Source organism: Artibeus jamaicensis, unplaced genomic scaffold (assembly GCF_021234435.1).
Source record: "Artibeus jamaicensis isolate MK-2021 breed Jamaican fruit bat unplaced genomic scaffold, CSHL_Jam_final contig_456, whole genome shotgun sequence".
Taxonomy (NCBI): Eukaryota; Metazoa; Chordata; class Mammalia; order Chiroptera; family Phyllostomidae; genus Artibeus; species Artibeus jamaicensis.
In genome coordinates this window covers 4,596,750-4,621,719 of record NW_026521839.1, presented here as the reverse complement: position 1 = coordinate 4,621,719, position 24,970 = coordinate 4,596,750, and the positions used below count along the sequence as shown (strand labels likewise).

The window sequence follows — 24,970 nt, the reverse complement described above, 5'->3', positions numbered from 1 at the left end:
CCCGAGGGCTCCTTTCCGGTCAGCATTTCTCCCGGGAGCGAGGCACTCCACGCTCTTCTCAGCCCTCACGGCGTCCGTCTGTCCGGAGGCCCGGCTCAGGCGCTGCAGAGGGAGCGGGCAGGCGGCCCTGCAGCAGGGGCCAGATCCGGGGGCCCGGGGCCCTCTGACACGCTGCTGGTGGTACTGAGGCAGAGGGTGGGAACCGGCCTTCCAGAGGACAGCATCTTCCCTGGCCTGGCTGTAAGGGAGAGCTTGAGGAATTAATTAGGGAAGCGAATCTGGGCTTTGGGGTGTTCTTGTAAAGTAGGAGGGGCGGAGCCTTACCTGCCCTGCACTCTGTGCCGAGGGCTTCTCGCCGCCCTGCCCCAGGCCCCCCTGGGCCTCCCCTCTCTGGGCCCTCACACCTTTCCCTGGCTGACACGCTCTCTCCCGTCTCCCACCTTCCCTGCCCGGGAGAGGCCCGGACCCCCCCACTGTGACTCTTCCCTGCTCTGTGTGTCCAAGGCCACAACATCCGCCCGGGTCTGAGACAGTGAGGCGCTGGTGCGGGGGCCTGACTAACGGGGCCTGGCTTCTGAGGGGTTGTGCAAACTACCCCCGCCTCGCTGACTTGCTGTCGGTGGTGGGTCTTGGGTGCGAGGTGGGGATAGGAGAGTGGGGGCCCCTGGGAGAGGACAGGGTGGGGACCAAGCTGGCCTGGGACGCTGTGCTCACCATCCCACTCTCCCTCCAGCTCCCAAAATGGTGATGAGACCGGCACCTGGCCCAACAACCAGTTCGACACGGAGATGCTGCAAGCGATGATCCTGGCCTCCGCCAGCGGTGAGTGGTGCTGGGGGGGCTCTTCAAGTGCAGGGGGCGAGGGTGAGATGTGGGGTGGGGTGGGGTCGGAGGTGGGAGGCCTGGGGACCTGGGGCGTCCCACAGCCGCCACGCCCGGAGACTGGCTGTCCACCCGCACGGTGTCTGTGGATCTGTCTGCTGGTTTCGGAGGACCTGTGACGGCAGGACATAAAGGCAGGCTGAGGGACAGCTGAAGGAAGAAAGGGGTAATGGGGTGCCCAGAGGGGAGGGAACATGGAAAGGCCCACTGGGGACATGTGCAGGGCAGTGGTTGAGGGTCTGGCTCTGGAAGGGGACAGTGTCAGTCCAGTCCCAGCTCTGCCTCTTAGGGCCTCCGTGACTTTGATCAGTTTGCTTCATCTCTAAACCTCAGTTTCCTGGGCCCAGAAAACGGGCAGCAACGAAAGGGCTGTCGTGAGGCCGAAAGGGGAGGGCACCGCAAAGCAGGACCGAGGTCCACGGGTGGGGGTGCGCCCAGCAAGGCCAATAGGCTCTGGACGTTTGAGACCTTCTCTCTGGCCTGCAGACCCCACCTTCGGAGAGGGATTGTGGTCTTCTCACGCAGCTGACAAAGAACGTCACATGCAGTGGGGGAGCACAGGATGGCTGTTGTCCCTAAAGAGTCACAAGGGGCCTGAACAGGGAACTAGAGTCAGATCGTCAGCACTTGGGCTCGCAGGCTCGGAGGCAGCCGCGGTCCTGGTGCTGCTGCTCCAACCGCGAGTCCTCTGGCAACTTCCCAAGCCCCTCGGGGCCTCGGAGGCACTGCCTCTGAAATGGGCGCAGCAATAACAGCTCTCGTTGTGGCGTTGTGAGGGCCAGTGTCAGACCCCGGCACGGAGTTGGCAGAGAGCAAGGGCACAATATGTAGTGGCCAAAGCTGATTGATTATGATCTTTATTGACCCATGGGAGTAGAAGGAAGACAGAATTAGAATAATGCCCATTAATAAAGACTAGCTTCTGGAACAGCAAATCCCGGGCTTACACGGAGGGAGGCCGGTGGGGGACGAGGGCACTGGCCTCACAGTGGCTGAGAGCCCTGTCTTCCTGCATGGAGGGCTGGTGGGTAGAGAGTGAGGTAAAATCAAACAGTCACCACGGCCACGCCTGTGCGTCGCCCCGGGTGCGTGTGTGGCAGACACCCTTCGTGGGCCTCGCGTCTGCCAGCCCCTGGGCATCTCTGCAGGGCACGTCTGATGGCCTTCCATCTCTCAGGCAGGGGAACCAAGCAGTCACTTCTCCAAGGCAGCAGACTGGCCGTTCTAAACTGGCCCGACTCCCAAGTTCATGTCCTTTCTGCTCCAACGACCATGTCTGCCTTGAGATCCAGCCTCAGTTTCCCCTTTAGCTAAATAGTTCTAGAGGCTGAACTATCATTGTCCTGCTTTATTCTCCCAGGTGAGGGTCGCCAGATAAAACACAAGATGGTCAGTTAAATTTAACTCCAGACAAACAACAGAGAATATCCCAGCATAAGTAGGCCCCACACGTTCGTATCAGGACAGACAACGCTAAAAAATTGCTCGTTGTGTACCTGAAATTCATATCTGACTGAGTGCCCTGTAGTTTTACCGCTAAATCCGGCCAGCTTCCCCCAGCTGTCTGCGAGGCTGAGCAAGGCCAGGGCTGTGGTTGGGGTTAGAGGTGGCGAGAGGCCAGACTCGGAGTTTGAACGGGGGAGGGGCCGAGTCTGGGGAGATGCCCAGTTGGGATCTTGAGGGAAGTAAACAGACAGTCAGGTATATTTAGCTCTTGTGGTGCTGAGCCCCAAGGCCAGGAAGCAGGCTTTCCAGCCTAAAGCCAGACTTTAAAAACAGAAATGGAGTATTTATGGCCCCAAACCGTCCCAGAAGGTCCCTGGGTCATTGCAAGCTGCCTCCCTCTCAGAACTCCCGGCCTCTGGCCCACAGAGGGCCTGACCCGAGTGTGAGCTCGGACCCCAGGGACAGACCCTGAGGACTCGGGGTCGGGTCAGGCCCCACTCTCGCCTTCACACCCACAGCCTGGCCCTGGAGCCAGAGAGGCTCCTGGAGCCCAGCCCAGTTGGCCTGTGGGGCTGCTGAGGGGGAGTGAGAGGGAGAGAGTAAGGACACTCGGGAGGCTTCTTAAATAAACACTTCGGCAAGGAGGTGCGCTCTCAAGGAGCCTGCGGTTTGCACAGGTCATCTGGCTGAGGTCTAGCTTGACCAGATCTGGCTGGGCTGGGCTGCTCTGGAGTTGCCGCCCTCAGCTCCAGGGTGGGGAGGGCAGGGTCTGCTGGAGGGTACAGGCTGCTGGGCCTGGAGCTGCGTTCCCGGGCGAGGCTGGCTCGGGAGAGGAGGCCAGCACTGCTTCCACCTCCTCCAAAGCAGAGGGCACCCAGGTCCCTTCTTGCCCCTCCTCAAAGTCTGTTTCTCTTAGACTGAGGGAAGATCCTGGCCCCTGCCCGGTGTGGGGTGGAAGGAGGGGCAGTTGGAGAACTGATTCTACAGGAAGCCCGGGCCTGCAATCCAGCTTCCCCCGCTCACATTTGTAGACAGGGAGCAAACCCCAGTCATGCAGGGCCTGGGTCAAGGTCACACAGCTCGACTCCACTGTACCCTATAGGGCCTGGGCCAGTGTCAGGTCTGGCTTTGACGTTCTCACTCACAGGGGGCTCCTCAGAGTTCTTGGGTGCAGGGGAATGTGGGCAGGCCCAGCTCCCATCTACCCAGTCAAGGCCTTCCTTCCTTTCTGTTCTCACCTCCGGGTTTCTCTCTCGCTGTCTTCTCTAAATCACTGCAATCCTGACTCCGGAAGCCAGGTCTGGCCCCTCCCCCAGCCCCTTCATTCCCGGGCGGGAAGAGGGAACGTGGGAGGGGAGGGGGCCAGCAGCCGAGGTCCCGGCTCCCTCCTGGAGTCAATTAGGGAAACAGAGAAATGTCCATGCCTCACAGGGGCTGGGGGAGGGAGAAAAAGAAGCAAGCAGGCAGCTGCTCCCTCCCTTCACTGCCCCCCACCCAGGTCCTCTGGTCCTGGAATTGGGGGTTTGGAGTGGAGCCTACGGAACCCGCGCTGGAGTGAGAGGCGGCAAGACCGGAAAGACCGGGGCTCCTCCTTGCCTTCTCGCATGCCCCTCCCCCCCTCATGCCATTCTTTGAAAATATTTCCTGTCTCTCTCTTTCTCAATCCCTGGTCTGTGTCCCAGGGTTACTCAGCTTCTCCAGGCTTGAGTCACCCTCTCTACTCACCCCCAGGGTTGGGGCGGGGGCAGAGGGAGGCCGGAGGGAAGCTCCTCTGTCCGCCGGGGCTTTCACCCTCCCAAGGGCAGAAGGGCTCCATGGCCTGCGAGCTCAGCAGCCAAGCCATCCAGCTCCTGGTTCCTTCCCCCTGCCTCACGCACACGGAGCAAGGACACGCGGGATGGGGACGCCGACCGCAGCAGCGAACCCTGGGCCCTGGGCGAAGCGCTGCCTCATTTACGCCTCACGAAAGCCCACTTGGGTGTCTCTCCCTGTGACTGCACACGGACGGCCCAGGGAACCTGTTCAGAGGCGACTCAGAGAGTGCATTTCTAACACGCTCCCGGGTGATGCTGAGCCGAGGCCAGGGTGTGTGTTGCCCCGGACCCTGGTGTGGCCTCGGGCAGGACACTGTCTTTGATGTCACCTGGCTCCGACACTGTGAGCCTGAGATGATGTCCCGAGATCATGATGTGCTCAGCCTCGTGGGACACTCGCACTGTCTCCTCTCCTCTCCTTTACCCAGAGAGGAGTTTGGAGGCCATGCTGCTGTGTGCCCTCCCCACACTCACACACACTCAGGCTCCACCCCTGCTCCGCCCTGTGCTGGCTGGTTTGGCCGTGCGATAGTCTCACCTTCTCGGAGTCTCGCTTGCCTGGTCTATGAAGTGCGGGCCACACCGCACACCGAGCTGGGTTATCACGCTGAGGTGAGACGCCGTCTCGCACGTGCACCGTCTAGCAAAGGGCTTGGTGCAGAGTAGGCAGCAGCTGCGATTCTGGAGTGAATGCCTGAAAGAGCGCCTGCTCCCAGCCAGTAACAGAACTGCAAAGTACCCACCCTGCCCCGGGCACTGGCTAGAGAAGGAGAGGAGGATGCCCGAGCCGTGGCTGAAGGGCCCCGGGAGCCCACAGCCTGCTGTGGAAACCCCAGCAGCTCCCTTGAGAAGGGCCAGGGTGAGGGTTTGAGAGCCAGTGCCTCAGCCCGGAGAGAACAGCTATAGCATCTTTTTAGCCCATACCTTAGGTGAGTAGGTAAAAGAGCTAGGAATTAAATCCAGGCTGTTAGTCCAGAACCCCTTGCGGTGGAGCTGGTCTTCCTAGAGCTCAGCAGGGTCAGGGCTGCGCTGTTGGCCGGCGTTCATTAACTGCTCGTTGTATGTTAGCCCCTGACTTTCCTCTGTCTCTGCAGAAGCTGCCGACGGGAGCTCCACTCTGGGAGGGGGCGCTGGCACCATGGGCTTGAGCGCCCGCTACGGGCCCCAGTTCACCCTGCAGCACGTGCCCGACTACCGCCAGAACGTCTACATCCCCGGCAGCAACGCCACGCTGACCAACGCGGCAGGCAAGCGGGACGGCAAGGCCCCGGCAGGCGGCAACGGCAACAAGAAGAAGTCAGGCAAGAAGGAGAAGAAGTAAAGCGGAGGAGGCCGGCCCGGAGCCACAGGGCCGCCTCCCCTCAGCCAGCCCAGCCTCTCCCAACCTGGACCCAGGCCTGGGGTTTCCAGGGCTCACCCCAGGATCCTGGTGGGCCCTGGGCCATGCTGCCCTTGGGAAACAGAAACAAGTGCCCAGTCAACACCCCCCTCTCTGCCCCCAGGGGTTCGAATATGCAAAGGGAGTTCTGCTGGGACTCCCCATCCAATCGACTGCTGTGCCGTGGGGGCAGCGGGTCAGGGCGGGCAGCGCTGACCACACTGCTTCAGTTACAGCTGAACTCCTCCACCTCCAGATCCAGTCAGGCCCGGCCGCCGCCTGCCCCCTCCCGCCCATGCCACCCCTCCATCAGCAGCTCCTCTTTCTTCAGTGAGCTGGTGGGGGTGTTGAGGTACCTGGTGACCTAAAAAGGTTCCTAGTTCTGAAGAGTTGGAAGGGCGTCGTGACCTCTTGGCCTACCTTTCAATTCTCAAACTTCCCCCAAAGTGTGGTTTGGTGCCAGGCCTTCTCCTCCTTCCCCAGCCTGAGACCCAGCTCATGTTTTGGGTCACGTGGTCACCATTCCGTGGTACTGATGCTTGCTGGATTTAGGGAGAGCATTTTGCTACCATGCCTCTTCCCGATGTTCTAGGGACCAGTTGTTTTGTTTTGTTTTGTTTTCCATTGTTTGATGTCTCCACTGCATGCTGTGGCCGCCCCTCCCCAACCAGAGACTTCACTGCATGTTCCAAGACAGTGTGGGGTGGTCGGACAAAGAAGGACAGAGTGTGCATGTGGCGGGGGAGGGGTGGGCACATCTTGACCCATCAGTTAACAGTTACCAGGAGGCTCCGTATGTCCCCAGGGTACTGACCAGATCTTTCTAGCCATAAACCAAGCACCAGGCCGGACCCTCATCTACTGCAGGCTGTGGGCTGAGCAGCCAGCACCAGTGGATCTAAACTGGCCTTACGGTCCAAGGAAAGTCTGAGCAGGTTTGGGACCGGGTCCCCCGAAGAGATCAGAGTGGCCTCTGTGGGTGCTGGGTACTCCAGAGGTGCCAATAGTGGAAGGATCAGTATGCACCCCCCCACCCCGCCGACCCTGGCCCCCCAGGCCTGGAAGGGAGGGCCAGCTAGGCCGCTCTTGGTTCCCGGGCTGGGGAGGCAGAGGGGCTAGAGCAGGGATCGAGCGGACAGAAGGTCTCAGCCGGAGGCTCAGGCTTCTCCACGGGGCCCCTGCATTCCCCAAGGCTGGGTCCTTCACCTTGCCAGGTGCCATTTCTTCTCCGTTAAGGCCACTGCCCAGGCCCCCGGTGTGCCCCCTCGTGGCCAGAGCCTGGTTCAAGTCCCTAGTGCCTCCTTGTGCATAACCCTAACTCTGTCCACCCACTTCTACCCCCGGAGTCCCGTTCACGCACCGGGGCTGAGCGAGAACCCCACCCTAGTCCTCACAGTAGTGTAGAGACCCCTCCCCCTCCTTCGGCTGGTGTAGAATAAGCCAATAGTGTAGTGCGGTGTGCTTTCCCGTGATGGCGAGTGGGCAGCGGGCAGCGGGCTCCGCGCAGCCCTCTGTCCTCGAATTTGCCCGCGGTGGCCCGTGCTGTGTTTTGTGCTGTGTCCACACGCTGCGGCGACCCCTCCCCGATACTGACTCCTATAAGCGCTTCTCTTCGCATAGTCACGTAGCTCCCCACCCCTTTCCTGTGTTTTACGCAAGTTTTATACTCTAATATTTATATGGCTTTTTTCTTTGAAAAAAATAAAAAGGTTTCTTCTGAAAGTTCGAACGTTTCTGCTTAAATATGGAGGCTCCTGACACATCTGGATGAAGTCACGAGCTGAGGGATGCGTGCTGGGCGGAGAGCGGGATCGGGAGGCGATTGTGGCGGTTGCGTCTTGGTCTGGTGTCGTGGCCGTGAGTCTGTGTATGACTGTCGACCGTGCCTGTTTATGCCTGTAAGACCCTCGGGCGTATGTAAAAGCGTGCGACTGACTCAGGGCGCGGGCGGAACTCGAGGCAGCGCGAGTCCTCGGCTCGCGGGCCCACTGTGGGGGAGGGGCCCAGCGCGGCGTGTCCGTGAGCAGCCGAGCGCGCAGTGGGGCGCGCGGCTGGCTCCGCGCCAGGGCCAACGAGGCGCCAGTCTCCAGGCAGAAGAGGAGACCCGAGCGCGGGGGCGGACGCGGGTTGGCGCCCAGCAAACTGCGCTGCCGAGGGGGCGGGAACGCCTCCTCCGCGCCAGCCCCGCCTCCCCGGCGCCAGCCCCGCCTCCTGAGCGCCAGCCCCTTCCCCGCAGGGCCGACGACCAGCGAGCGCCCCGGCGGGCTGGGCGCGAAGAGGGGGGCTTTCCTTCCCTGTCTCCCTCCGCCCCCGCTGCCGCGGGCGTTTGGGAACACCGCCGGAGAGGCAGGGGATGCCGGAGGCGACTCTCCAAAGGCCGAGTCGGTAGCGGGGCCTGTTTCCCCGCTCGCAATCCACCTTCCCGCTCGTCTCTCGGCCGCAGAGCCAAGGAAATTGGAGGGCTTGTCGCCTTCTTGTGCGGGGGTGGTCTAGGGGACTAAAAGGACAGGAGATGAGGTAGCCCACTTCAGGTCGCCCTCCCACCTTCCCCTCTCTCCGCTCTTGTCCGTTCCCTGGTCCTCTCGCCCGTCTCCCTGCCTCCTCAGCCTGTCTCCTCGGGACTCCTAGGTCGCCGCAGCCAGAGAGGCGGCAAGAAGCACAGAGGGAGGGAAGGCCGGGAGGGGCAGAAGGAGAGAAAGGCAGACCCACTGTGGAGATCGGGCGGGTCAGCGAGGGTGTGCCCGAGCACGGGGAGGGAGGAGGCTGTTTCTGGGCTGCCTCCGCGCCGAGCTTCTCAGAGCCTGGTCCTTCAGTCTGTTGTCATGGAAACCATGCCTTCCAACTAAGCATCAGGGGGCGACTTTCCTGCGTGGGAGAGAGGGTGGTGTGCGCAGCTGCTGAGGTGGAAGCAGGGATTTGCGTCTGAGAGTCAAGCTGCAGAGGGCGGGGAGCCGGGCGCCTGGGTTCTATTCTAGGCACGGCAGTTGACTGGCAGAGCGTGAGCAGCTGTGGCCGGTCCCCTAATTGGTATGTGTGCCTACGAAGCCTTGAGCCAGAATCGCGTGGCCTCTGCGGTGGAGGGAGAAAGGAAGCAGGCGGTCCACCCCACATCTCCAGCCCTACTAGGGAGGCAGCTGCCCAGGCTCCGGGGCTATTTAAAAGGCTCTTATTTCCAGTTCCAGAGTCTGCCCAAATGGGTTTGTGGTCCCCTCCAGGCCCCTCCCTGCCTATTCTGGGTCTGCGCATAGATTGTAAGGTTTCTTTGTGCAGGTCAGTACATGCTCAAACAAGTATGACTCTGGAGCAGCAAGTCACCCGGAGCATGACCTCTGGCGCCTGACCTCTGCTGGGCAGGCTCAGGCTTCCACCCAAGTGTAAGCTCCTCTAGTCTGGAACATGGTGTGTGGCCATCAACGGGGGGGGGGGGAGGGAAGGGGAAGAATGGGTGTCAGATGCTTCCCTCGGCGAGAGGCACAGGTACTGCCAGGAAATTGACACCTGGGGGCATGGGGGCTGGGGTGGAATTTAAAGGTTCCCAGCAATCCCAGGCCGGGAGGCGGCAATGAGGAGGGGCAGGAGGCCTGAACTGGGGCCCCGCTCCCTTATGCCAACCGCAGGGTGGAAGCCACCACGTATTAACCATCTCCAGGCCTCAACTTCAGTATCTGGCACAGAAGGGCACCTTGGGCTTTTTGACGATGTCAGGTCAACCAGGGATTTGAGGCAGGACGAGACAGAGGGGCCTGGATAAGAGTGAAAAGAAACAGCTCCGACATTCACACAGGAGGCTGTAAAGCAGTAGTTTCAATGCTTTATTAACAGTTGGAAACAAACCCAACAAACTGGAGGTGATGACATCCCAGAAGCCCAAGAGGTGAGGGAAACAGGTTTGCATTTTGTCCCGTATTTATTTATTTTATTAAATGCATCTTAGCAAAAGTAGATTAAAAAAGAAAGGGTCAAAGCCCCAGATGTCAGCAGGGAGAAGGAGAGGACCCAGGGAGCGGCAGGCCCTCGCACCAGTCTTCCCGGGAACAGCTCCAAGAAGCTGCTGCCCCCCCCCCGCCCCCCACACAGGCCTGGCAACTGGAGCCCTTCTTCCTGGCCGCTGGGCTTCCTGCAAGTGCCCTCGGTCTCCCTAAGGACTCCCGTATGCTAACAGCCATGGTTCTGGGCTGAGTCCCAACAGTGCTTTCCTCTCTCCCTGCCTGGCAGTGGGAAGATGCAAGCAGCACAGGGAGGGCACAGTGTCACCTGAGCCAGAGTCTGAGCTTCCTGCTGCTGGGGCCACCGAACAGTGTGGCCGGGCCACTGTTTCAGAAGGGCACAGGGCTGCCAAGTGTGGGGCACTCCTGTGCCCACCCCCCAGAGTGTCCAGTTAGCATCTGCACATTTGGCTTGATAAATATATTAAATTTATAAAAACCTCTGTGGTCTCAGAGCTCCCACTACCCTTAGGCCTGGTTCAACTCAACCAGAGAAGAGCTTCCTCCTGTGCCACAACCGGATGCTGGCAGAGAATGCACACGGGCCCGAGGTGCGACGGCTGAGGTGCAGGTCCCAGGGCCCGGGCAGGACTGAGGCCTGAGGGGAGTAGCCCCCGAGACTCTGGAACCTGCCATCGAAGCCTCTTATATTATGGAGGAAAAGAGGGAAAAGATTTATTTTTCTTTTAAAAAAAATCTCATACAAAAATAGATCCATTTGCAAAACAATTTCTCAGCCAGGAGGCTCCACCTCCCATTTTCTTGGAGACAGAGGGTGAGGTGACGGGAGGGTCACAATGCAGCCCATACTCCAGATGAGATGCACCGAGCTCTGGGGAGGGCACGGGGAGGGACCACGGCTCAGGAGCCGGGGGCTGGTGCAGAGGGTCCAGAGAGGCAAGGGCCCGAAGCAGGGCAGCAGGCCGGGCAGACCCCATGGGGTCTCTGTGCCCTGCCTGCCGCCCGCACGCTCTGGCCAAGGCCACAGTGGAATGGATAAAAGTGGTCCCCTGTGTGTGGGAGGCCTTTCTCGGGAAGGTGGAGTAAGAGTGGGATTTGCCCCCCACTTCCTCAGGAGCCGTTCCCCATGCCACACCGCTAGTAATAAATAACTGCCAGGAGAAGAAAGGGTGGAGAGGTGACAGCATTGAAAGGCGGGATACAGCCCAGAAGTTCACAAGCCCCATGCTGTTCTCAGGGCCAGAAAAACCACAAAAGAAAAGCACAAACTCAGCAAAGCTGACCTACAGGAAGCCCACTGGAAAGCCAGGGACCGAGAGAGCAGGCAGGCCTTGTCTGAGACAGGCCTCCACGTAACAGAGGGGAGACACTTGGGGTTAAGGCAGCAGCAAACACGGAGCCTGCTTTGGTAATGCGACAGCCAGGGCCGGCTGGGTTGGGCTCAGACCTCCCCCACACTGCCCCTTCCTTCTGGCCTCCAGGCAGCTGAAGCCGAGTGTCATGTACAGAGAGCAGCAGGCCAGAGAGGAAGACAGGGTCGGGTGATGGGAGCGGCCACCCCACGGGGAATTTCCACAATCCTTCAGGCACAGGCTGCAGGGCAGGATGGTCTGGGGCTCCACGGAGGAGCTGCCTCGGCCACAGGACCCAGATTAGCTGGCACGGCCAACCAGCTCCATGGCTTCCTCCAGGATCGTGGGGACTCCGTCACTGCTCTTGGGCACCTTGGCAGGGATAGTAGTCATGGCATCATCCTTAGTCAGCTCCGAGGCCAGCAGAGAGGTGACTGCACACCCAGCCTTCCTGTTGGCTGCAAGGGAAGATATGAGAGATTTTGTCCACAGAAAGCCCAGCCTCTGACCCCCTCTGAACTCTAGGGCAGACATTTAGCCAGACTCCACACAAACGTGGCTGCCCCATCCGGTTCACAGGGGCTCCTACTATGAAGGAGGGGCAGAGACGTAGGAAGATGTGGAATATGCCCCTGGGTAGGGGTGCAGCAAACATGAGAGAGCACGGCACAGGCGGAGCGCAAGCCATGCCCTTGCCTTCCCATGTGAAAAAGGCGTGGGTTCCATCCTGGTCAGGGCACATACAGGAATCAACCAATGAATGAGCAAATAAGTGAAACAAGTCAATGTATCTCCTTCTCTTGCTCTGAAATCAATAAAGTCTTTTTTTAAATAGTATAAACCCAGCCAGTGTGGCTCAGTAGGTTGAGTGTCGTCCCACAAACCAAAAGGCTGCTGGTTCCATCCCCGTCAGGGCGAGGCCTGGGAGACAGGTTTGGTCCCCGCCTGCAGCACCTGCGGAAGGCAGCCAAATCGGGATTCCCCCTCACACTGGCATTTCTCTTACTTCCTCCCTCCAAAATTAAAGTTTTCCTTTTTTAAAAATATTTTATTTATTTATTTTTAGAGAGAGGGGAAGGGAGGGAGAAAGAGAGGGAGAGAAACATCCATGTGTGGTTGCCTCTTATGTGGCCCCCACTGGGGACCTGGCCCGCAACCCAGGCATGTGACCTGACTGGGAATTGAACTGGCGACCCTTTGCTTCACAGGCCTGTGCTCAATCCACTGAGCTACACCAGCCAGGGCTAAAATTGAAGTTTTAAAAACTAAAAATACAAAGGTTTGAAGACAGCTAGACAGAACAGGGCCCAAGCGTTAGCTATGTAACTTGAAGGGGAGGAAGCACTCAAAGCTGGCTTTCTCCTCCCGGTGCTGCTGGAGTTGAACAGCCTGGAGCTTAGCAAACAGTGTTCCTCTTGTTTTGTGGGCACTTCCCAGGAAGCTCTGAGGCTGAGGGCAAAACCCCAGGGGGGTCCTGCAAAGAGGAGCGGCAGCCCATGCTGACATCACACGCGTGTCACACTGCCACGCGTCCCCCCAACCCTCCCTCCCTGTCCCCAGACGCACACACACCTATAGCTTGGGCATTGGGGGCAGCGGCTTCAACAGCAATGCCAAGGGCCCTACCGTGTGTTTGGGGAGGGGGGACAGGGTGATGAAGCTGAGTTGGGGGAAAGCAGAGCTAGGGTCGGGGATGGCCTGGAGGGGCCAGCGGGCACCAACAAGCCCGTGAGCTGCTGTTCTAACTGCTGGGAGCTGTTCCCAGGACCCTCCTATTCATTCCCTGAATCCAGATTCACAGCCCAGCACCCTGAATGCCCCCTGGGGGCGAAGGCAGGAGACACAAGAGGCCACAGATGCTGATTCTATTTCTGTAAAATGTCTGAAATGGGCAAAGCCATAGAGACAGGAAGTAGATTAGTGGTTGCCAGGGGCTAGGGGCGGTCGCCAGGGGTTAGGGGCGGGGAGAATGAGGAGCGACTGCTAATGGGTATGGAGTTTCCTTCTGGGGTGATGAGAACGTCCTCATAGTGGTGATGGGATAGTGGCGATGAATGCACAGCCTTATGAATATACTGAAAAACACTGACTGTATAAAGGGTGTACTTAGGCACGTGGTTTGTATCTCAATTTAAAAAACAAACGCTTTGACGGGTCTTGGGAAAACAGTGGATGAAAGGAGCAGGGACAGAGGAAGCCTGGCTCTCCTACCCGCAAGCCCCACCCCTACCCGCAGGCTCCACCCCTACACGCAGCCTTCACTCCTACCCGCAGGCAGCTGCGCCCCACTGAAGGGAAGGGGTCCAGAGGAGCCAGTGAACAAAGCACCCAGACACCTTTGCCTTCTTCAGACCAGCAAAAAGCTTGAGAGAGGGCAGAAGCCAAACGGTCAGAGGGCCCAAGTCGTCACCAGGGCCGTTAGCTTCTCTGCAGAAACCCTGTGCTCACACGGCAGAGGCTGCTGACAGGGCAGCAGGGAGCATGCAGCACGCCCACAGGTTACCAGTTTACGGGCGTCCTTCTGCTCCTCCTCCTCCTCCTCCTCCCAAGGGCACAGGGGGCTGTCTAACAAGAGGAGAAAGGAGAGTGAAGGCCCCAACCGACAGACACGAGGCCCACCGGGTCACGGGTGGGGAGTGTGACTCCAGGGCTGCCACAAGAACCACTCCTTGGACCACGCACATAAAGTACTGCCTCGGATGGGGAGGAACCGTGCCCCGCAGTGCGACCCAGCCGGTCTGCACGCACACGCTCCTCCCGTCGTCCTTCTCCGTCTCTCCAGCAACTTCCTCCTCAGGCCCCTAGTTCCCACCCTCCTTGGACGACTGCCCTCTCCGGTCCGCTTCTCATGTCTGGAGAAGCGGTAACATCACACCACTGCCCCTTCGAATTCGGTCTCCAGCGGCTCACAAACCCTGCAACTGTCTGTGTGAGAGAGTGTGTGACGGGAGGAGTGTGTGTGCGTGGAAGTGACTTCTGACTCCAGACCCCGGGCCTCCGGGACACCTGTCCCCGGCCACGAGGGGACGTCAGGGTCCACGTGGGGCGGGTCTCAGCCTCTTCTCTCTCCAGTTTCTTCCTCCCGACCAAGGAGACACCAGCTGTACCTGATCGATCAATGTTTCCAGATTTTAACAGAATCAAAAAGCCTCTGATGCATTACAGATTTCACAGAAGACAGAAGTGGATGGTCAGAAGGGGAAGAGCAGAACTTCCCTTCTAAGCCTGGAGGGAAGGTGCAGCAGGGACGGACACGGTGATGTGGCCAAAGGCCAGCATCGGACACAAGAGCTCTTGTCAGAACTGGGAAGGGAACCGAGGCCACCCGGCTTTCGCTGTGTCTTCAGGGCCACAGTGAGGCTCGAACAGTCGAGAAAAACTGACCCTCCCCTCGCTTCCGAAGCTGGAGCACTGCTGAGGCCACTGAACAGCAGCGGCCGAGGCGGACACTCCTGCTGCCCACCTGAGATCGGGGAGGACTGCTAAGTCACAAGAGAACGGTCCCACAGACTGGGGCGAAAGGGAACAGTCTTGAGACCTTGGTTGAAGCTGAGGCCCGATTCCCAGAAGTTGGGGGTGAGCTAGGATAAAACACCTGCAAAAGCAACCATGTGATACTAGTGTAGATGAATTAGAAAAAGGTTAATGGTTTGGAAAAAGACATTTATAAAAACACAGGCTAGGAACTACTACCGGAGAGGAAGCGCTCTTGTCCTCAGGGAAGGAGGAAAGTGGGACAGATGGGGCGGTCGTTACCCTCCTGAAGGACTCATTACTGTCCCCGTCTCCTAATTACAGTTCCTGTCCCACTTTTACCAAAGTGGAGGAAGAGTGAGTAGTGGTACAGGAAATGCTCTTCACCTGCTACGGACGGTGGTGGTCGCAGAAGTGTCTGGGTGAAGCAGTTTCACCGCGGCCAGGGCTCTCCCTGCTGGGAGGCACAGAAGGGTGTTTCTGGCCTACACTGAAGGTCACTGTCACCTGCTGTCCAGTCATGCAGGCTTAGTGGAAGCAGCCCTGGACGTGGCTTCACAGAAGCAGGCTACAGTTCTGGCCCCACCCTTGGCAGCCAGCTCTGCAGCCCTGGGCAAGGCCATATCTGAGTCTTAATTCCTTTTGGCTCTAAGGAGGTGAGGTGCTAATCACTAGCGGGTTTTAGAGTCCTTCCCAAGCCTACGGTTCTGTCCGTGCAGGCGGTCTTCCAGGGAGCAGGGAAGTAGCAGAGGGGAGGGAAGGGAGGGATGGATGTCTTTCTTCCCTTGACTTTCTCCCAGGGAGCAGATGGCCTGTATAGAAGAGGCTGCAATTCAGACTTGGAGATAAAGTTGAGTCATTAAACCACAAGCAGACTCAATCATGAGCCTGAAATAGGAGCAGTAACATAATCACATGGACTCTTCCCCTGGACACTCGAACCATTGTCCCCCCACGCCCTGTGGTCACCGCAGTGTGCATGTCACTCTGAATGGCCGGCCCTGACAGTGGCCCTCCTCTTCCAACCGCTCAATGTGGGCTTTGTGTGCTGTTCACTCCCTCAGGCCTCCAGAGACAGAAGATTTTTTAAAAAACATTCCTTTAAATCCTAGGGAGAAGGTTAGTGTCCAGGACCGAGGAGGCTGCGAGGCAGGTCTGCTTGGCAGCGCTTGCTTCTTGGCTCAGAGCAACTGGCCTGGAGTGGTCAATCCGCCGAGTCCTGCGGCCACTGCACGAACCCAGGGCCACCAGAGCCTTTGAAGTTCAAGAGTGGGGCCCCTGGGGCCAGCCTCTCTTATCCCCTTAACCCCACTGTCACTGCACTGACAGCCACTAGAGCTGGAAAGGGCCCCAAGGCCATTTCAGTCCCACCCTCACTGAACACAGGAGAAAGAGCCAGTCCGCTCGTCTAAGGTCGCCTGGATGGCACTGGTTAAACTTGACTTGGGGTCTTTTGATCCTAGTCCCGTGCTCTCCGCACCCAACTTTGATGCCTGGCCTTGTATTACACGTAATATAGGCCTCATCGCTTTGCATGAGGTGAGCGCACCAAGGTCAACAGAGCTTACCAGGGTGACTAGAAACGTCCCCCCGAGCGATGCTCCCCAATGTGTTCGGCTGCATTCCGTGAGCCCAGAGCCCAGGAAGACAAGGTTACAGGGTGCAGCCAATTTAAAAAGTATGTAGCTCTCATTTTCACCTTCTTTTTGCATCAGTATCTCCTATCATAAGCCTCATCCTATTCGTTCTTGCACTGGGTGACAGTACTTTGGCTAACGTGGGTCCTCTGAGGAAAACTTAGGTTCTGACAAAATCGCTGCTTCCTCTGGCCGGGAGCCCTGGCTTCCCCACGTGGGAAAAGTGGGGAATGCACCCCCCGCCACCCCAGCTGAGGGAAGCCATCGATGTCCGGCTGACTGTGTACAGGAAGCATCTGGATTCTAGCACAGCTCCACAGGAAGAGGCTTGAAAGGGGATCCCCCACCAAATCTGCTGCAGGTCGGCACTTAGCTGAGAGGACAGAGGAAATCAGTGAGATGCAACGTGCTTTTGTTTGGCTGGAAGTGCTTAACGTACGGCCACATCACCTTATATGGCGGGTGGGAAACCATGGGGCAGGACCTCTGAAGACTAAACACAGAAGAAACACCACCAGCTGCATTTTCTACCCACACACTGATCTACAGACTAAACGCTCCATCCCATCTAATCCCCTGCCCGTCCCCTCCAGAGAGCCGGTACTCAGAGGATGTCGGAGCACGGGCGAGAGCCAGAACTCGGAGAAGATTCAGAGGCCCCACAGCAAAGCCCTCAGAAGGGAATCTCCCCTGGGTGCTCCCAGTACGGGGAGAAACGGGAGGTTGGTCAAAACGGGTGAAACTCACAGCGACCTAAGCCGACTGCGCAGAACTCCGAGGGTCTGCGGGCTCGCGGGCTCCGCTTGGGCCCTCGGCCCCCTTTCCGGGCTGTGGCAGGCACCACTGCGTCAGCAGCCAAGCAGCGGCCAGAGCAAGCTGCACCACTCCTCCCCTTTACATAACCTTCAGGTGCAGTCCATACCCGTCAGGCCTACCCGCGTGCCAGCCAGGGCCGAGGGACACAGTGCTGACACCCTCGGGAGCGGCAACCCCAACGAGGCCTTTTCTGTACCTCCCACCCTTCGACCTGGAAAGGAGCCATCACTTCGTCCCCAAGGGGCTTCGCTGACACGAAGGCCACCACCACACGAGGGACACCTTGGACAAAACCTTTTCTGGACTTGTCTGCAGGCCACTGCACACTTCCTTCAGAGGATACTCACTGCTGACCCTTCCTCCCACATGTGCCTGAATCGCTTGTCCTCCCAGCCCCGTAACTCTCCTTGGGGGCCCTGGCTCAGTGCAGTCCACGTCCACCCTCTGAAGGCCGGGAGAGGAGACTGCAGGGGTGCAAGTGGGGAAGGCATGTGCCATGGGCGCTCACTGCGCCCAAGGAAAAGGAAGTTCTCCAACACAGCCCGATCCTGTCGGCGAGACGCTCCTCTGTGTGGGGATATCGATGCCCAATCATCTCTCTATAGGATTTATACATTTTATTATTCTCTCTCTCTTCTGCTTGTGATGTTGACAGTAAGGACTCCTGACTTGTCTTTTCTTTACACTTTGGTCAATTTTGTTTATACACTCAAACGCCCACCCGAATCTCCGTGTCCTGAACCATGGTTCACTTGCTCCAGGTCCCAGCTTGGAGGACGGGGAGAGATGTGAAATCAGCTGTAACTGACCTGCGGGCAGTCCCTGACGCCTGGTTCTCCAGCTCAGTGCTCTCGCACACGAGAGGAGAACCCCGTGAACCACTCCACAGGCAGGGAGAAGTGTGGGGAAGTTCCCAACCTCTCAGACAGCCGTCGCCAGCTCTTCAGCCCCAAACAAGCTGGTCCTGGGGTAGAGAGGCCCCGTCCCCAGGGGGAGACTCCACTTGCTTACTTACCTTGACGGGGTCCTCTCTTCCGTCGGAATGCTGCGCCTGACTGCAGGGCTTCTAGAAGACTGTCCATCACACCTGTTTCATCGCCTTCTGTCATGAACAAAGACGGAGAAGCCGGCTCTTCAGCCCAAGCAGTGTGCGTGTGCTGAGCCCCACACAACCTGCATGGCATCTGCCTGGCTTCCCCTGTGTCCGTGCTGTCTGGGGACTCAAAGCAGACGGGGGCTCAGCCTGCAGCCTCAGACCAGGTTCAATGTTTGTGAATGGCTCTCTCCTTCCCAAATCCCCGTCAGGACAAACAGAACTGCAGAACTGCCCAACTCCAAGACCAGGATCAGGACAGAGCCTGGGACTATGACATTAATAAGTAGCTATACCTCGCTCTCTTTATCCTACAGTGTTTTACTCCAATTTACATAAACCTTTCAGGCAGCACCTGGTTCCAGTTTCGAAGCAGGGCTAAGGAAAAGGTGAGAACTGCTCAGTGCCTCCCACTGAAGTGCTGCCCCACTGGCTGCATCTTCCCAAGGCCAGCGGGGCATGTTAAAAGGAGCATCCTGGCCAGAATACAAAGAGTTAATGTAGAATCCTTGTTCCATCCTGGCTGTTTCCATGACAACAGCTCAGGGTGGTGAAATCTGAAACTGTGAAATCCCAAGGAGCCTGGAGGCTGCCAGCAACAAGGCTGGGCTCACTGCTCTGAGCGCCACCTGCTGGCTGAACATCACCAATGCTACTGACCTACATTCCAACCTCATTTGCTTGCCCTGGGCATCCAAGAGCCAGAACGGCTGTGTCACCTGATGATTGGTACAGCCCTCATCCCACACATCAGCTGGACTCTATCTTTACCCACTGTGTCTTAGACAGTACCTGGGGGCAAATCCTAGGAGCCTGAGAAGAATGGGTGAAGGAAAAGAATATCTGCTGTGGGCTTAAGTAGCATTACTAGAATAGTTTGTGGCTTCTATACAACTGGGTAAGAGTAGGGGATTGCTTCCCAGAAAAGTATGAAGAAAAGATGAAACGTAGGCCATTCCTGCTGCTCCAGGTCCCTAATATTACAAGAGGAGATTCCAAAGAAAGGCCCCTGGAGTGAGAGGCGTTGGAGCAGCTCTTCTTGCCTCTCGCGCTCAGCACAGCACTCTCATTCTTGTCAAGCCCGGCAGCCCCGAAACCACTCGCTTAGGTGGCTCGTCGCCTCTCGGTTGAGAAGGGCAGCGTGAGCTCAGTGCCACACACAGCGTGCGCTGCATTTCCGCTGGAGCAGCCAGAGCGGGGCAGGGATCGGCAGCAGGAAAGAAGCAGAGACAGGAAGCAGAGGGCCAGTAATTGAGGCCATATGTTTCAACAAAGACATGCTTCTGGTGGTAAAACAGAGATTCTGCTGGAGGAAGAAGAGGGCGGTCAGCTCCCCTGCCCCCTCCCGGAAGTTCAATCCATTCATGATCTGAAAGGTGCGAGTGACGGTGCTGAGGTACTGGGGACACAGTACTTAGAGAAATAAGCAGAAAGGGAGGGCCGTCGCCGTCGCCACGACCACGAAAAGACAGAAGCAGTGCCAGGAAAACACTGTGGGGAAAAGAACAAAAGCCTTAGCTGAGGGTATGAAAAGCGGCCAGAGGCACTCTCAACAGGCAGAAGGAAGGAGTAGTATTACAGCAATACTGAAGTCACTGGGGAGATGGACAGAGTGCAGGACCCAGCGAAGGAGAGAGGAGGGTGTGAGCACAGCGACTGGCCTCGGCATGTAACTGAGGTGGGCTGAAAGTCCAGCATTGGGATCTTGGAGGGAGAAAGCTGACAACAGTCACTCGCCAGGAGCTAAGCTCGGACAGGAGCTGTTCTCTGACCTCCAGATTCTAGACAGAGAAACCTTCCAGATGCTCCTGCTGCAGCCCATTCAGCCTCCTCCGCTTCTTACCTGCGTTCATGTCTATGAGCTGCTCTCTCTTCTGCTGCTTCTCCAGACGCTCCTTCTCTGCCTTCTCCTTGGCTAGTTTTGCTCGCCGCATCTTTTCCTCTGTCTCCCGCCGCTTCTGGTTCTCCTTGACTGCTTGCTGGGGAGAAAAAAAAAAAACATGTGGGCATGTTTGCACTCAAACATATGCACACCCACCACCAACATAAACCCATTGGAAAGTGAAGAATGTTCTCAAGAGTCAGTCAGCAGGTGCTCCTCACTCACCACAAACATATTCTTAAAGTTGTTCAGATCCATGAAGAATTCTTCCACAGTCACCTTCTTGGGGTCAAAGAGGAAGTACTCGCCCAGCTCCTTATAGAGCGCCTCCATGTTAGAATGCATCATCCGCAGCTTGTTGTACTGCTCCTGTGCATCCTTCACGAAGCTGTGCAGCTGCCCAGTGAAGGACCAGTGCCAAGAAGCAGACCCACTTCTCCGCCCAGAGGAAGACTCAAGGATGTGTGCTGGCGTGCACAAAGATGTTCAATACAGCACTGTTTATCTCAAAGCAAAAGCCAGAAGCAGCCTACCTATCTAACACAGGGGCATGGCAAACACCAGCTGTGGCACGCCTAGGAGGTGGCAGTTATAAAAGTGGCTGTTCTGCACACACGGCTGCAGAGACAGCTAAGACAGAGTATGGGCAAAAGCGGTACAACGCATATAGTGCAATTTTTGTATAAAACAGATTCATGACATGCAAACCAGAAAGAAGCCCAGTGCAGTGGTCACCTTGGGAAGGGGAGTGCGGAGGGAGCGCCCAGGCTCACACAGGCAGTGCGGATGGGCAGAGTGCAGGGCAGGGGGACTTGCAGCTTATCTGCATGGTTTGCTTTCCCTGCTGTAACAATGAAAATGCCTTCAGGAACTATGTATTTAGTGAAAAAAAATATTTTAAGGGGCAAAAATTGTACAGCGCCAGATCTACCCTGTTGGCCACCCTCTCCAATTCTCCCCTGGCAAGATCTACCCCTTTCTGGGGGCAACTCCCTGGGGGCAACTCCCTCCTTTCAAGAAAGGATATGGTCATTTTTTCAACAAACTTGTCTTTCTCATCTGTGGCAGCTGGGAAATTCTGAACGTCACGTTCCACGTCAGAAACCTGTTTCTTCATCTGATCTAGATTCTTTTGTAAGTTTTCAGCAGAAACTAAAGGAAACACAGAAACAGACGAGAAGAGCTTACTAAATCCTGCCTCCAGACCCTTGGCCTCCGCCCTTCCGAGCGCGGCCCGCTCTGCGCGCACGGCTGGCATTCTAGCCCTCCCACGCACTCTCTAGTTCCTTCTCACGTCTTTCCAGGGGGGCCTCCAGCCTCTCTTTTTACAAGCTGTACAGGACAGAGAAGAGACAAGAGGCTTCATTTAATTCAACAAAAATCGATGAAATCCCCTGGGATCTTGGTTTCCACTTATTTTCAAGAACAGGGGTTGGAGGCAGAAGACACACAAACACATAGAGGCAGGAAAGAATCTGTCCCCGTTTCTGCTGCAAACGGCCTTCTGTTCGCCTAATTCCAGGATGGCGAGGCCTGGTTTCTGTTAATCCAGTCTATGTTTTCTGCATGAGAATAACCATTGCTGTCTACGGCCATACCACCCTGAACGCGCCCAATCTCATCTGATCTTGGAAGCTAAGCAGGGTCAGGCCTGGTTAGTACTTGGATGGAAGAATAACCATTGCTCTGGACTACAAACACCCACCTTTTTTCCAGTTGTGCTTGATGTCTCCCCTAGGAAGGGAAAGAGTACGTCCCACTGCTATTCATGGAGACCCCTTTTCTGCCTAATACTCCTCCCTGTGGCTTAGACATCAAGCCTATAGCTCTTCTAATTCCCACTTAAAACACTCTAAACCGAAAAGGATCTAAAATCTAAACTGTCTTATTTTCCCTCCCCATGCAGAGATGAGTGGGGCTTAGAAGTGTCTTCTAGCTTCATCCCAGCCTGCCCACCTCGGCTGGCTTTCTCCACGTGGGCAAGCTCATCTGGAAACTTAAGGACGTCGGGATGCTCAGTCTCACACAACTCAGCCAAGAAGTGCAACAACGTCATCTTCTGATCCGTAGACTTGGTGTCCCGAAGCTTGGGGAAGAGAAGAGTTGTTAGTCCTGACGTGTACGAGATCACCTCAGGCCAACAGTCTTTGCTACCTGCGCTCACAGAGGCCAGTGACCTCCTGGCCACGGTTCTGCTCTAACCCTTGGGCTCACCTTACAGAGGAAGCTGATATTGAAGCCGAAAGCCCCCGCGTTCCTGGAACCAGCATTCATATAGTTGCCGACAAGCAACGTAATCTCCAGAAGGCTGGAGAAGTTCTCGCTCTTTCGCAACTCCTCACACGCGGCGGTCACGGCAACAATCTCAGGCTTGATGTTCTCCACTTGCTCACTGAACTGCAGCTTGAAGAGGATGGCGTTGAGGCGAGGCCGCAGGCGGGGCACAGTGCCCATCTAGGGGGAGACAAGCAGCCCCATTACCCCCAGTGAAGACAAAAGTAAGAAACTCTGGGCTTGAGTCACCTATGGGGGGCTCTGAATTCCAGAGCAGGAAGGAGAGAGAAAGGTAGGTTCAAAACAGATGAGAGGCAAGGAGCAAGCGCCCGGGCTGCTCCCAGGAGGAGGGAGCATGGGGGTCGCAGAAAAGCCTATGGCCAGAGGCCCCACTCACCACCACGCCAAACTGCTCTGACTCTGCCAGGTCATCATATTCGTCCTTCAGTTCGGAAAGCATTTTTAACTGCTCCGGCTCTGGCATCTGCTTAATGAGGTTCTGAAAGAGAGAAGGGGCTGTCTCAGTTTGAGGGCACGAGGTGAGAGCTTGAGCCTCCGTCATGCCCTCACTCTGCCCAAGGACCACTAAGAAGGAAACATGGACATGGGGGTGAGGGTGGAGGGGAGAAGCAGCCAGTGAGATGGCAGGACTCCAGAAAAATGTACCGGAAACAACCTGAGCACCAAAGATGGATGCTTACCCAAAGCTGGCATTCTTCAAGTAAGCAATGCCAGAGGAGGATCCCTGCCCTCCAGGCAGACAGGGGACGAGGCCAGTGCATAGCCACGCACAGAGCCAGCTCCAGCACGACCGCCTCGCTCCTTACCTGGATCATAGACTCGGTCAGAACAGCCTCATTCACCTCCAGGATGACATTCTTAATCTCTTGATAGGGCATGCGGAAGGAACCCAGAAAAATTGCTGCCGGAAAATGAAATAAAAAGACGTGTTCTCAGTTTCTTCCTCCTTCCAGCCCATCTTACAACCCTTTGCTGGACAACTGTCCTAACAGGACTCTAAGAGTCACTACCAGAAACCCCCACGGCCCCACACTGCTTCTTACTCAGGTGGAATCCAAGCTCCCGGTCCCGGGTTTAGTTTCCCACCTCCCAGCTTTCCCTCTCGTTCACCCCTGCACCGGCGTCCCATACCAGCAGCACCGTTCCAAGCTCCTCACTCTGCAAACACTGACTTCTCCTTTGCCTGTGCTTCCAGAAGTCTTTGGTCTTCTCTATGTATATTGAAGATGTTCACCCCACTCTCTTTTAGTCAGTTCACCACTCTCGTGACTGCATCCTCAACGCAACCCCTGCCTAGAAATGCTCTGATTCTCCACTACCGAGTCCTGCTTCCTAACAAACACTGCCTGTCCTTCCAGCTCTTGCACTCACTAATCTCTAAATGGGAGTGTGCACTCTCTCTCTGAAGAGAGCTAATCATTCTATTTTTTCTGAACGTATCAGTTCTACTTTGTCTTCTCTACTTAACCAAGACTCTATAGTCTACCACTTCATTCTCTATTGCTATTCCCATTTCTATTACCCTTAATTCTGTTCTCTGGCTTCCTTCTCTCTCCAGCCGCTGGTTAGTCCAGATGTCTGACTTCTCCGCTCTTACCCCAGGGCCGATGCACATGCATGTAAACACCGCAGATCAGCATCTATGAATCTGCCACGGCACCTGTCAGTGCCCCTCCCCACGCTCTCTCTCCTGGCTGTCTTTGCAGCTCCACCAAAATGTCCCCATTCTCCCGACTGTCCCATTGCTTTCGCATTTGTTCTAAGATCTTGCTTCTCATAACTGAAAAAAAAAAACACCCAAAACCTGAAGCCACTGGTGAACTGTGTGCTCAGCTTTCTCTGCTGCCACTTACACACTGAGTGCTAGAGACCCTTGGACGGAACTGGACAAAAAGAGATCTGGGTGAGGACTATTTTGGAATCATCTAGAAGAAAACTTGTAAGCTTATCAGCAACTACACCCATGCACTCATCCCTTCCTCATGATTCAACAGAGCAGGCTGCCCTACGGACCTTTTCCTCCGGCACACGCACACACTCAAGCCGCTCCTCCCTCGAAAAACCCTCTGACCTAATATTCCTCCCTGATTACCAACTTCCTCTTTCCTTCACTTTATAGTTAAAAAAAATAGAAATCTATCGTCTCTCACTTCCAAAACTCTTATTCTTTATTCTCCACAAAGACAATGGAAAGATGACAATCATTTATTGAACGTCCACTTCGTGTGAGAAAACAGTGCCTTAAATACAATCTACACACCCCATCTCACTTACCCCATACATAACAACCCTGTAAGTTTCTATTCTTGGCCTCGTTTGACAGAAAAGGAAACTAATGCTTCAAGAAGTTAAGCTACCTGCCTTCTGGCCAAGATGGAGCCATAGGTGGAAACACTGTGCCTCCTCACACTACCAAGTTTAAAGACAACAAAGTTGTAGTAACAAAAACGCAACCAAAACAGACAAAAATGAACTGTACAGAAGTCTGACAACAACAAACCATTCAGCCAGACCGGTAAGAGGGGTGGAGTCAGCGCCTGGCAGAGCGGGGTTGCGCAGGAAAAAGTGGCCAGACCGACCCAAGCCCGCAGGCAGTGCTTGGCAGATCCCAGACGTGAGGTGGCAATGGGCGGACCCAGTGAGGGCACAAGGTGGCTGGCAGACCACGGTCATACATTCATGTACAGATAAACCAGGCAAAAAAACAAGCAGTGAGACAGACCATGCAAACCAGGCCCCCAGTGCTGGTAATTAAAGCCTAAAAACACCAATTGAAAAAACTTTCGGGGGTTGAAGTGCTGGGAGAGGCTCCCAGGCTCACAGGAGAGTTCATTGGAGAGACCCACAGGGTCCTGGAGGGTGCACCAGGCCACACACCCAGAAACCAGCACCAGAAAGAGCCCAATTTGCTTGTGGGAAGCAGCAGAGGGGACTGAAATGGAGAGAGAGGGTGG

The 24,970-nt window shown here is 56.4% G+C and overlaps 2 protein-coding genes across 2 annotated transcripts in view; one reads left to right on the top strand and one right to left on the bottom strand.

Annotated features, from left to right (window-relative positions):
* LOC119051015 (protocadherin gamma-A6) overlaps positions 1-7,245 on the top strand; it is a 117,004-nt gene extending 109,759 nt beyond the window's left edge. Inside the window, 2 exon segments of the mRNA XM_037147556.2 lie at positions 734-822; positions 5,237-7,245. Coding sequence (XP_037003451.2) covers positions 734-822; positions 5,237-5,463 — 316 coding nt within the window. The 3' untranslated portion in view covers positions 5,464-7,245.
* Positions 7,246-9,318: 2,073 nt separating this feature from the next.
* Positions 9,319-24,970, bottom strand: part of LOC128627598 (protein diaphanous homolog 1) — a 59,355-nt gene continuing 43,703 nt past the window's right edge. Inside the window, exons 3-11 of the mRNA XM_053666449.1 lie at positions 22,823-22,917; positions 22,393-22,494; positions 21,936-22,175; positions 21,678-21,807; positions 20,750-20,873; positions 19,947-20,112; positions 19,683-19,818; positions 17,762-17,848; positions 9,319-11,277 (exon numbers count right to left, since the gene is read on the bottom strand). Coding sequence (XP_053522424.1) covers positions 11,120-11,277; positions 17,762-17,848; positions 19,683-19,818; positions 19,947-20,112; positions 20,750-20,873; positions 21,678-21,807; positions 21,936-22,175; positions 22,393-22,494; positions 22,823-22,894 — 1,215 coding nt within the window. The 5' untranslated portion in view covers positions 22,895-22,917 and the 3' untranslated portion in view covers positions 9,319-11,119. The remainder of the gene's footprint in view (positions 11,278-17,761; positions 17,849-19,682; positions 19,819-19,946; positions 20,113-20,749; positions 20,874-21,677; positions 21,808-21,935; positions 22,176-22,392; positions 22,495-22,822; positions 22,918-24,970) is intronic.